The following is a 13,094-nucleotide window of genomic DNA, read 5'->3' on the forward strand; positions in this document are numbered from 1 at the left end:
AGCTACATATACTTAAAATGACAGGGAGAGAAATTCCTTAAAACAGAAGGAGATGGTCTGAGTCTGAGTATACTGAGTCCCAGTATTGGGAAAAAGGCGGGATATAAATAATAATAATAATAATAATAATAATAATAATAATAATAATGATGTGGTATTAAGAACAGGAATGTTGCTAATACTATTATAATTGTTAATAATTAAAATAATAATTGCTAATCATTTGCAAAACACTTTGCAATCTCCATCTTGTTTGCCGTCACAATATTGTGGGCAGTCATGTCATTTCTGCCAGCATAGGACTTGATAGATAATATTGGAAGGGACCTTCATGACCAGAATAGGAGCATCCTTCCCCATCAGAAACTTGCATGAACACCAAAGGTTTGAACAATAAGAACATACGAAGAGCCATTGTCCTGCTGTAGCTGGGTCAGGCTCTCTGCTAGGCAAATACAAGGACGACTCCAATAGGCAAGTCAAGTGTGCTGGCAAAAGGTTAACCACAGACATTTCAGTCCAGTATGGGATCAGTCTACAAGAGGAGGAGTCAAGATACAGACAATGGTCAAAGCACAGTATTACCAGGCAAGTATTTTTATTTTATTATTAAATTTATTAATCGCCCATCTGGCTGGTCACCCAGCCACTCTGGGCGATGTACAACATACAATAAAACAGTTTAAAACAATTAAATTCTACAATAAAAACATTTTCTAAAATATCCTAACCCACCCCAAATGCCTGCCTGAACAACCACGTTTTTAATGCACGACGGAAGCTCATTAAAGAGGGGGCATGACGGAGTTCCCTAGGGAGGGAGTTCCACAGAGTGGGGGCCACCACAGAAAAGGCCCTCTCCCTCGTCCCCACCAGTCTAGCTGTCCTGGCTGATGGGACAGAGAGAAGGCCATCCGAGGCTGATCTTGTTAAGCGGCCTGTCTGGTGCTGCTGGAGGCGCTCCTTAAAATAGGCTGGGCCAGAACCATATAGGGTTTTAAAGGTCAAAACCAACACCTTGAATTTGGCCCGGAAAACAACTGGTAACCAGTGCAACTCCTTCAGCACTGGAGTGATGTGATCTCACCGGCGGCTGCCTTTAATCAGGCGAGCCGCCGCATTCTGTACCAGCTGCAGCTTCCGAACCGTCTTCAAGGGTAACCCCACGTAGAGCACATTACAGACATCTAAACGAGAGGAGACCAGGGCATGTACTACCGATGGGAGCAGATGGTCGGGAAGGAAGGGGCGCAGCCGCCGTATCAGATGGAGTTGATACAGCGCTGTCCGGCTCACAGCTGACACCAGATTATGTAGCCTGTTTCTCCCATTCACAATAGCACAGTATAATCTTTCACAGTATCCCAGTGGTGGATGAGAGGGGAGAGGTTAATCTAAATTTAGGTTAATCTAACAGCTTTATGGCTGCAAATGGCATCCACTACGCCATTTGCGTCTGGAGTTAGCCCTCACTCAATCAGCCAGTGATATGGCATGGCAATGGTGGGCGGCCATATCGCCAGTGATGCAGAGCCGGCAGTCGGCTGTGTGGGATCTTTGCGGAGCAGAGCCAGCTTACACCAGAGAAGTAGCTGGTTTCCAGAAGAGAGGCACTTAATAACAACCCACAATTCAACAAACCATGGTTAATTAAACCATGGTTTGTCATTACATCCAAACAAGGCCAACTAAAATTTAGTGTCTCTCCTTCAAGTTCCCCTATAAATACATGGTCAGCATTTAAGTTCAAGATAAGCAACAGGAAGGAAACTTTCCTTTGATCTCTTTGTGCTGAGTCCATTCTTTTTGTTGTTGCTGCTGCTTCTGCTGCTGCTGTTGTTCAGTAATGGTAGCAATTTTTATGCCACTTTTCAGCTCAAAGACCTCCAAAGTGGCACACAATAGATTAAAACAAAGAAATGGTAGGTCTGCTGCATGGGGGAGATGGAGAAAAATAAGTGGGTGGTAGAAGGCAAAACTGCTCAACCCCTACTTTACCTCAGTCTTCTCCCAGTAGGGAAACTGCTCAACCTGACAAAAACAGACCAAATGTTGGAGTTACAGCCCAGGAAGAGTGTTAAGGGAACACCTAAGAACATAAGAAGAGCCATGCTGGATCAGACAAAGGGTTCATCCAGTACAGCATTCTGTTCACACAATGGCCAACCACACAGCTGCCCACAGGAAGCCCCACTTACAGGACATGAGTGCAAGAGCAGCCTCCTGCTCATGTTCTCCAGCAACTGGAGAACACTGGCATACTGCCTCTGATAAGGGAGAGAATATATAGCCATGATGACCAGTAGCCATTGATAGCCTTCTCCTCCATGAATTTGTCCAATCTCCTTTTAAAGTCATCCAAGTTGGCAGTCATCGCTGCATCTAATGGTGGCGAGTTCCATAGTTTAATTCTGTGTTGTGTGAAGAAGTCCTTCCTTTGATCTGTCCTGAATCTCCCACCATTCAGCTTCATGGGATGACCCCTTTGGGTTCTAGTATTTGAGGAACATTTACTCTTACCCACTTCCTCTATACCATGCATAATTTTTTATATGTCTCCCCCAACTCACCCTTCTTCAAAGCTAAACGGTCCCAGATGTTGCAACCTTTCCTTGTAAGGGAGTTGCTCCGGCCCCTTGATTGTTTTGGTTGCACTTTTTTGAAACCTTTGCAACTCTACAATAGCCATTTTAAGGTGCAGTAACCAGAATGGTATTCCAAGTTGTGGTTGGACCATAGATTAGTGTAAGGGAAATATGATACTGGCAGTTTTATTTTCAGTGCCCAACTTGGAATGTGTCTTTTTCACTAGGTTGACATTTTCATTGAGCTGTCCACTCAACTCCCAGATCTCTTTCTTGGGCCCAATCTACATGTCCGATTTAGTGCAGAGCAACAGCACATCGGGGTCGTTCACAACAGATGATGCTGTTGCCAATCTGCAACAACCCCACTGCTTCCCTCTGGAAGAGGCTCATTTTCAGAAAGTCCTTTTAATGCATCTTTTTTCCTTAAATGCAACTCCTGCGTGGTTCCACTGCAGTGTGCCCGCCCCTGTGTTGAATCCTGGGTGTGCCTGTTTCTGTGACCTGGCAGTGACGTGGTCAAGGGATGAGGCCACCCCTTCCCCCCATTCCCTCTTTTTCCCCATTCGCTGTAGGGCACTTTTGGACACAGGCTTTATTTCCCACTTAGCACTACTTTGTGCTGTTTCATCCTTTCACTATATCGCAGTAGTGCTGTTTTCCCATTCACAATACGTAGCCTAGCGCAGTAGCTGCTTTACCCATTCACCTGTAGCTTGTTTTCCCCATTCACAATAGCACAGTAGCGCTGTTTCAAGCATTCACAATAGCCTAGTAGCTGCTTTACGCATTCAGATTATGTAGCCTGTTTCTCCCATTCACAATAGCACAGTATAATCTTTCACAGTATCCCAGTGGTGGATGAGAGGGGAGAGGTTAATCTAAATTTAGGTTAATCTAACAGCTTTACGGCTGCAAATGGCGTCCACTACGCCATTTGCATCCGGAGTTAGCCCTCACTCAATCAGCCAGTGATACGGCATGGCAATGGTGGCCGGCCATATCGCCAGCGATGCAGAGCTGGCAGCCGGCTGTGCGGGATCGTTGCGGAGCAGAGCTGGCTCCTTAGGATTCCAGGGGGAGGAAAGGTGGGATACAAATGTAACAAACAAACAAGAAGTATTCTGGGCACCACACTTTAAGAAGGATGCAGACAAAATGGCGAGGGTTCAGAGGAGGGCAACAAACATGATCAGGGGACTGGAAACAAAGCCCTATGAGGAGAGACTGAAGGAACTGGGCATGTTTAGCCTTGAGAAGAGAAGACTGAGGGGAGATAGGATAGCACTCTTCAAGTCCTTGAAAGGTTGTCACAGAGAGGAAGGCCAGGCTCTCTTCTCCATCATCCCAGAGTGCAGGACACGGAATCGTGGGCTCAAGTGACAGGAAGCCAGATTCCGGCTGAACATCAGGAAAAACTTCCTGACTGTTAGAGCAATATGACAATGGAACCAATGACCCAGGGAGGCGGTGGGCTCTCCCACACTGGAGGCATTCAAGATGAGGCTGGACAGCCATCTGTCAGGGATGCTCTGACTTGGATTCCTGCATTGAGCAGCGGGTGGGACTCGATGGCCTTGTAGGCCCCTTCCAACCCTACTATTCTATGATTCTAAGTGTGCATTGGTGGTATCAGGAGGAAAGGTCTGAGTTGTTAAGTACTGGGAAACATTTCTGGGCCTTGGAGAGATGGGCTTCACTTGCATTAAGGTAGATCCGAATAGTGAAGTAGTCAAGTCTACAGATGAACGGCACCAATCAGGATGAGGAAACCCCAGGCAGGGTTGGCTGTGTTTTGAACAACCAACGTTTCTGGGGGAACTGCCAGCTCAAGGGGCGGCTGTTTTGCAACATCAGCCAAACTTGGGCAACCCAGCCTCCCCAGAGCTTGCCACCCTTGGCAGAGCCAGCCCCAGGTTTGGGAGGGTCCTGGGGCAAGGCATTGGAGGGACTCAGGCCCTTGACCTGGACTTGAAGGGTGAATGTGTTCCTGAGTCAGGTGGGAGGGGTCTCTGGGAGATCGTATGGCCTTCTTCCTTGTCTCCTCCCCCTGCTCTCCTATTCCCCTCCCTACTTCCTCCTGCGAGGGATGCGACCGTGGGGCTGACCCCAGCCAGCTCACCCCGAGATGTAAGCCTGTTATATCTCAAGTAAAGTCTGTCCGCTCAAGTGTATTTTGTCTGCATCCATGGCTACTGACAGAGGGCTGGTTTGGACTTCCACAAGGGACCCTCCACGAGCTCTGCCTCCCTCTGTGAGTCTGCCTTCCCACCGCCATTGTCACTAGCTGCCATTGCTCCTTGTCGTCTTCCTTCTCCTCATGGCTCCTGCTCGCTCGCTTGCCAGGCAGAGAGCCAGGGAGTCAACAGGCTGCGGCATTTGCTGCCCCTCCTCTCCACCACCATTGTGGGCTGGAGTGAGAGGCAGAGGAAGAAGCAGGTTGCAGTGGGGAAGAGAGGGAGCGGGTCCAGAGGGCTCTGGCAGGGGGCCCCTGTGGGGGGGTGCGCTCTCAGCAGGGGCCCAACCAGGCCTGTCCTTGGTCCCGGGCCCCAGTATGGCACTGGGAATGCACTTCTGTGATTCCCATCATCTTCACCAAGACGAGAGGCAAAATGTGTGGTCTTCTGACTCTGCTCGGGCCTTTTTGTGGACTGGCAGCTCTGGTCATCATGAAGTGTTGGTGACACTACAAGGCGGGGCAACTTGAGTCCAGGGAATCCCAGCGGGCTTTAGTGGTTGTCTGCTTATTATCTCCCAGGGCCCTTCACAGAGGAGCCTCAGACATTTCTGTCTTCCCGTCTCAGTGCATAGTCAGAGTCCGGCCATGGTGGAGGATGAGTTAGACAAGACAGATGTTACAGTGGTTGGCAGGCTTTGAGATTTAGGGGTTGAGATTTTGGTGACTGGAATCTCATAGTGGATGGAGGCCAGCTTTGGGGGGGGGCGTGTAGGTTCACAGTGTCCTGGATTGAAGTGCAGGCTGTAGCAGTGGTCAAGGACAGTTTTAGTTAATTCCATTTGGTAACAAGACTAAACCCTGTTTTGCCAGAAGCAAATATAGACTGTATACATGGCTTTGTATCCTTAAAGCTAGATTACTGTAATGCAGTCTTGATGGAGCTTTAATTGATATTGGATATTTAATTGGTATTGGATATTCCAAGGGCGCTCAGCACTTGAAAGGTGTGCTTTAGATTCAAAAGGCCATGAGTCAGAATGAATCTATGAACCCAAGGCAGTTTTGCTTATTTGAATGTTCTTCTACATTTGACATCAGTGGAATATTTGAAGACAAGGAATATTTCGTCAGGGTTGTACAATGGGACCAAGCTATTCTCTTGGATTTATAAGAATGTTGCAAACCTTTTAATATTTGTATTGATTTTAAAACACAATTTAATTTTCACTCTTTTACATGCTTTCACTGAGGATGCATATAAACATGCAGTGTTTGAGCAACTGAGCTGCCATAGAAGCACACTCACTGTGCAGTCTGCAAACAACTTTTTGTCCTGGAAAATGGTTCAGTTTGCAGCAGAAGCTGACTGCACACAGCAGTGACTGGCTGGTGGCTGTGATGTCGCAAACATACCTTGCTGGAGCAGTTTTGACAATTTCTGGAAACTGGGTTTTTTAAAGCCACAAATGAATGTTTAAATGACAAAATGTTTTGTGCAGCACTTTAAAAACATAAAAAGATGGGCAGGACCAAGTGACTGGACCAAGACCTCCAGCCAGCTTCCTGGCTAGTCCCACACTCTGACCCTGGGGTCTCCAGGTTTTGCCAGTTTTGCCTGTTTGGGGGTGGGGGGTGGGGTTAGGTTTGTGGTGTGGTTGGGTTAGCCTCTGTTTTGCCTGCATGTGTGTATTGCTTGGAGCATCATCAGTTTGCCTTTGGTGAAAAGGTTATTTTTATGTGTTTTGTGGCGGCAAATGCATGGTCTGGCTTTGGGGGCTCAGGACCCACCTCTGCCTTGAACGTAGTTTCTCAGTCATCCTACTTCTCTCTGAGCCTCATCAGTTTGCCTTCTGAGAAATGGGTGTTGGAGCAGAAAGCTGTGGGTTCAGAAGTGCAGCTTTGTGTTTTGGAGCTCAGAGCCCGTCTCTGCCTTGTGCTTAGGTTCTTGGGCAAGTGACTTTGCCGTTTAGCCTTCTGGGAAATGAGTGTTTTGTGACTGGCCATACCCACCATGGCAGCCATTTTGTGAATGGGCAAGCCCTCCCCACCACTATGGCAGTCATTTTGAGAGAGAACCCATGGCACATTCGGAAAATCCTAAACGTGCCTTGTCCCAAAAGGCTGGGGACCCCTGCCTAACTGATGTGGCACACTAGTGTGTGGCACAGACTGGCTGACATAGTTTGATGGCACACATTATTCTTTGTGAGCATTTCCAAAAATGAAGGACATTTTCAGGACAATTTCAGCAAGGAAATGGAAAGGACACAAGTAGCTCTACTAGGTAGGCTGAGAACTGGAAAGCCGTCTTAGGAGGGAACAAGGGAGGGGCATCTCATGGACAAGAAGCCCATAGACAAGTTGGCTGAAGGAAAGGTGCAATGAACTGAGTAACAGGAACCTGAGGGAAGGAGAGGAGGAGACATGAGGAAAAGGGCAAAGGAGACAGGACATGAGGCACGGAAGACCCCCGCTACGCCGCTGCCATCACGGCCAGAACGGGCTCTATGCTGGAGCTGGGAGGTGTGGACCAGCCAAGTCACAGCATCACTAAATGCAGCGCAGAAGAGTGAGCAGCACCCAAGGAAATGCTTGAGAGCAGGGGCAAGGGGACAGCAGGGCTGGGCAAAACCTCACAGGCAGGGAAGGAGAGGAAATGGCAAGGGAGGCTTGGGAGCCAGCGGGGCATTGGCTCGCTGCCTCTAGACTGGGCTGGGAGAGGCCTTGGGCCTTCTAAGAGTTGTGGGGGTTTGGCCAGGTGCACTTTCCCAGTCACTGCAGCATTATGACCTGGCAAGCTGGAGGTCCCACAAGGCCCAGGAAGCGAGAGAAGGGGCAGCACTTCATATAGTGATCTGACTTCCTTGGCTGAAAGCGCCTGGGTCTCATATGAACTTCTAACCCCCTCTGACCTGCTTTTCTTCCAGTATTACCCTTCACTTGAAGATTTCCTGTCCATCTTCTCCTGCATTTAATTACTCTCGAAACCACAACTGTGTTGTGCCCCAGGTGAAGATCGAGATGGAGTCGGATGATGATGATACCGACACAGAAAAGCACCCTCGGGACATGGGCAGCGAGACCACACTGTAGTCCCAGTGGTGCTTCCTTCGCTATTATGTTTGCTCATACATACATACATACATACATATACATATACATATACATATATCTCATAACTGGGCTTTTTTCCCCAATGTGACAGACCAATGTGACAGACTGAGCCCTCTTCCTCTAGTAGAGAATTTAGCATGTGAAAACTAGATTTGTGAAATTCCATCCTGTTTCATCAGGAGCAATAATTAAACCCTAAATCTCCAGCCTAAGAGCTACCCAAACAACATGGAAATAGTACTTCAGGGCTTCAAAATCTGTGGGAACAAAGGAACATCAGACTGCAGGCAGCTTTAGCCCTTCGGCTGCAAGAACCGCCTCCTCTGTGGACCTGGGCTTCTTCAGGTGTGACTGGCGAAATGGTTCCCGCACTCTGTGCCAGTTCTTTCGAAGCTGGACCTTGTGGCTTTTGTGTGTGTGCAGAATTCCTGTGGATTTCAGTGGGATCTCTCTCAGTGTCTTTTTCCTTCAGTCAATAGCTAGGAATTTAAACCATTCCCATTCTGTAGAAAAGCTGCCCGTCATGCATAGAATTACAAAGCCAGAAGATGCGAGAAAACTCCTATTGCCATCTTCCAGTGGCAACAGGTATCCCTACACTGAATTGCTGCAAGCACTTCTTGACTAAAGCCGAGCAGCAACAGGATCCAGCTACAACAAAGCAGATTTAGTCTTCTGACGGGAAGGATGCCAGTTGAGGAAAATAGGAGCGATTGCCCCGGATTTCTTCATGAGAAATACTGGCTATGCAATGTCCCCCAACTTGGATCCCAGAGAAGGGCCAGTCTCCTTCTTTATATTTGAAGACTGATTACATTCCTCAATTCTTCTCTAAGCTAAACATACTCAGTTCTTCCACCTTTTGCTGCCATTGTCATCTTTCTTTACTCAGAATCCATGCTAGTTGTGTTGTGTGGACACTGAAAAGTGATCCTTTAGAACTGCAAGGTATTGCATTGGGCAGGAGGGGGTCAACGTATCATCCCTGCATGCCAAGCTGCATCTGCCAAAATTCCCTGTATGCCATTAGTAAAGGTGCTGGGGCCCTATTTGCTTTTGGACCCACTTAGTCTAGAATGTTGCTTGTACATTCAGACCTAGTGAATTCACCATGCCCCAGTTACAGTAATGCCCAAAGATCATTGTCATTACTTCAATCATCTATTGTTCCCTAAAAGGTTGGCAGTACAAGATGTCTTAATGTTTTTATTTGACGAATATAATCCCTTGCTATATTATGTAGGCCTCAACAGGGATCGCCTTCATCTCCCTCTGTTGGGTCTTTAAAGGTTGGCTTCTATAAAGTAGGGCTGGATGGATCTCTCCATCCTGGTCTCACCAAAATTGTCAGTTTTTGGAAGTCAAGCTCATTCGGTCCTATTTCTGCGTGAACTTGCAACTTAAAAAAAATCCATATGGAAATTCATATGCATATTTTGTGATGTATGCATTATTGTATGCATTTTTGTGCAGTTTTAAACATGCATTTTTGAACAAAAGCACCCATTCACTAAAACATGGTTGTGCACATTTTGGAAATGCACTTATTTTTCTTTGCGTATTTTTCAAATGTGCACATATTGTTGACTACATTTTTTTGTTTTGCAGACTGCATTGCAAGCTCAGAAAAATATGGATTTCCAACCACAAATTGCGTTCAGGTCCATGAGGTGCAAATTGGGTAAATCAGTAAATAAACAAGACATGTTTTCTTGCACATCCCTAAGTTAAAGTATTCAGTTTTGAATCAGGTGGTTTAAATTTCACTTAATCATTTAGCAGAAAAATTTTACCTTAACCCTTCTCTCTCATTACTGTGCTTGACGTCCACAAAAAATAGGCAAATGGCTTAATAATCACAGGCTTGTAGTTCTGGATGCTTTGGCCTGGCTTAAATGAAAATTATATTTGACAAGTACTATAAGAATAGTTCAGAACCCTTGGTTGTCTGCACGAGTACCCCGCTGCCCCAGAATCACCAAATGGTTGCATTTCAGTGTTTGTCTTGTCCCAAGATTTTTCAGATGTAATTTATGGTACTTTATAAAAGTTATCTCCTTGCAAGGTCTGCCAGTTTTATTGCTTCCTGTTCAAAGGATCTGAACAGTGATGAACTGCCCCCTTAATCAGCTTCTGTTCCAGTGTAGAGGGGGGACTTTATTTACTGGTTTCTTTGCATCATCATTTTCTTACATTTAGAGTCAAATCGTGCATTTTTACTGCAGAATAAAATACAAGCAAACCAGTACTTAAAGCCCTGCCTGAATAGAACAGTAATTCATCACTAATCTCCAGCCACTCTGAAGAGGAAGCCAGGAAATCCACAGAGCTTGCAAGGAGGAAACTTCATCATGCCCTGGCAGTTTCTGGACAGAAATGTCTTCATTCAGGCCCTTCATATGTCCAGTTTATTTTGTGCTTGGTGACTGCGCAGCTCATTTGTGGGGAAAGTGATTCTTGGGGCGCAATCTTATGGAGAGAGTCAGGGGCCTCTGAGGTCGGAGGCTGCCGAGTACCCAGTGCAGGGCCTCTGTTCTTGGGCTGCCCTGCATTTCCGCTAGATGGGTGATTTCACTAGACGGGTTTCAAGATCTCTGTAAAGTTCTGCTGGAGGATTGACTGAGATCTAGCTTTCTGTTTTTAGATTAAGTTGCTTCATCCATATTTTTGGAAAGTCCCGTATGAAACTCAGCTTACATTAAAATAAGAGGTGCATGGAAGGTGAAAACAAAATAATTGGTGAAGAACCCAGTGATATTTTTCTTCTGCTGGGTTGTGCAGCAGGATACATTTTAGATCTTCTCTGTGCTTTTAGGTACCCTTCTCCACCAACATGCTTGTAGACCCACCTGCCACCTGAGCCAGTCTTTTCTCACCCTCCTCAGTTCTTCACGTTCTCCATTCAAGTTCACAAAATTGGAGAAGCAGCTGAAGGCAGCACAGACACAGTAACCACTTCCTATATATAAAAGCTCTCTTGCTACTGTAGTATGGAAGATAGTACATTTGCTTAGTTCCTCAACAGGCACTGCTAGTAGGCATAGCAGGTGCCAACCTGGTCACAGATGGCCAACAATGAAGAGCCAGAAAAACTAGCTGGGCCTCCACATCCATTCTCTGGAGTCGAGGAGGAAATTGTGATGAAGGTAACAGGCAGAGTGACTGAGGCAGAGGCTTCCTAAGATGAGGTAGACCTACCCAGCTATGACCCATCACTAATCTGTTTCTAGTCATTGCACATAACTGACTCAGTCTGAACTGGCCTCGTACGATACGCTGAAACCCAATATGAAAGGTAGCATTTAAACAAATACTAGCCCATTTTGCTTAAGTCATGTTAAACCCCTAACTCACTCTGCTGCTTTTGGATGACCTGATCCTAGTTTACTTTGGCCCTAAAAGTCTCAGGTTTCCCACTACCTAGAAAATACTGTGGTTATTAGGATCATACCCCCTACCCTTTCAAAATTGCTTTGATTGTTCCCTAAACTGTAGAAGCTCACCATGGGTGACAGGATTGTTGCTTTAGGGTATGACTTGCACTGATAGGATTGTTGCTTAGGTGTATGTCATACACCTCTAGAGCATCCATTTGCTTGGATCTCTATATGAAGAAGTGAATCAGGAGCTATCACAGCTAACAGTGGAGGCTCCCCCTCCGCCCCCCTTAAGAATCAGTTTAGCTCTGGCATCATCAGCACTGGAGACTTGCAAACAGCAATGGATGGACACTATCAGCTTCCCTATGGCACCCAACTGACTGCTGTTGGAAAGAGAATGCTGGACAAATTGGACTTAGGTAGGGTAGAAACGGAAGAAGCCAACCCATGCGAACAAAATACTATTGGCCTTATTGGCTTAGGGGGGCATAGGATATTCTGGATTCCTGACTCTGACCTCAGAGCTCCAAACGCCCTCCCAGCCAGCACAAAATAACCGTGCTGGCTGCCTCTCTGGGGGTGGGAACACAACCTCAGAGGGGGCGGGGAGACTGGAGAAGCAGGATACCAGTTACCCTGGGGCCTCTCCAGCCTCCTGCCCTCCTCCTCCAAAACCCTTTCACTAAGCAGGCAAAACTCCAGTCTAGCAAAAATGCAGAGCAGGAAGATGGAGAGACAAAGATTGCTTCCGCTGCTCCTCCTCCTCCTCCTCTGCATTGGACCCTCGTAAGCCTCTGCATTTGGGGGCTCATGTGTCGAGGGCGGATGCCGTAGGATTACGCGCATAAAGCATTTTTCCTTCAAAAGAAAATATAGTTTCACAATACGTTAACTTCATTTGCAGTTTCTTTCTTGTCTGCAGTGTTAAAGAACACTTGAGTCTTGTTAAAATGCTCTAGCAAAACATATTTTACTTCTAAGCAGGGCTGTTATCTACAGAGGCTTCAGGCCTGCTAAATATTGCACCTGGTTTAAGTTTTAGTGTGAAACAGATACTGGTCCCTCTTAACTTTGTAAATATTCAAATGAAGTTAAACAAAAGAAAAACTTTTTCTGCTATTGGTCATGATTTTATTTGGGTCAAGTACTGATTAGCTGTTGAATGCAAAGAAATTAAATCCACCAGTGAGTGTTATGCCTGGGCAACAGCCACTTTTTGTTGTAATAACCATTTGAACATGGCCTTTGTATATTTTCCTCACTCGTTTTGTACCACTACCATCTGCAGCAGTAGCCCAGGCCTGCTATGGTTATAATGTTTCGTAACTGTTTTTACAATATTGTATGAGTAGGAAGCGCAACTCAAAAGGGTGTTTGTAGAAGTCAGGCCTTTCACATACCTGTACTTGTGCAATCTACAAATCCTAGTATCGTGCTACTTGGCACTACCATTCTCAATGCCATTTTTATATATAGATAATTGCAAAAATTCACACTACTGATTTCCACAGCACGAAATTTGCAGCCCTAGAGTGCTACTGGTTTGCTACTATAGTAACAATGTATATTCTAATAAATGGATGAAACTCTTCTGCTTGTGGCGTGCTCATTCACCTTCCAGCATTTTGCTGAAGGTACAAGAGACTCCAATTTACCCAACTTGGTATTACCCCAGTACTGTTAATAGCATAGCATTCTTTGATGTAGTCTTCTACTGGGACTGTCTGTCAAAATAAACATGGAACCCTACCAGACTGCAAGCTGAAGGCTTCAGGTTTCATACTTGCAGTTCACCCTTTTGTGCTTTGGTCTTCAAACTTGTAAGTCGTTTTGCAG

At 46.1% G+C, this 13,094-nt stretch overlaps 2 protein-coding genes across 2 annotated transcripts in view; one reads left to right on the forward strand and one right to left on the reverse strand.

The window, feature by feature from the left end:
* SLC4A5 (solute carrier family 4 member 5) overlaps positions 1-7,857 on the forward strand; it is a 125,382-nt gene extending 117,525 nt beyond the window's left edge. The window contains exon 25 of the mRNA XM_084807035.1: positions 7,692-7,857. Within this exon, the coding sequence (XP_084663161.1) occupies positions 7,692-7,857 (166 nt within the window). The remainder of the gene's footprint in view (positions 1-7,691) is intronic.
* The window catches only part of LOC146340798 (uncharacterized), an 815,287-nt gene that overhangs the window by 645,893 nt on the left and 156,300 nt on the right, over positions 1-13,094 (reverse strand). The window lies entirely within an intron of this gene.

This window comes from Heloderma suspectum, chromosome 6, assembly GCF_057233095.1.
Source record: "Heloderma suspectum isolate Gila_16-S chromosome 6, 16-S_ref, whole genome shotgun sequence".
NCBI lineage: Eukaryota > Metazoa > Chordata > Lepidosauria > Squamata > Helodermatidae > Heloderma > Heloderma suspectum.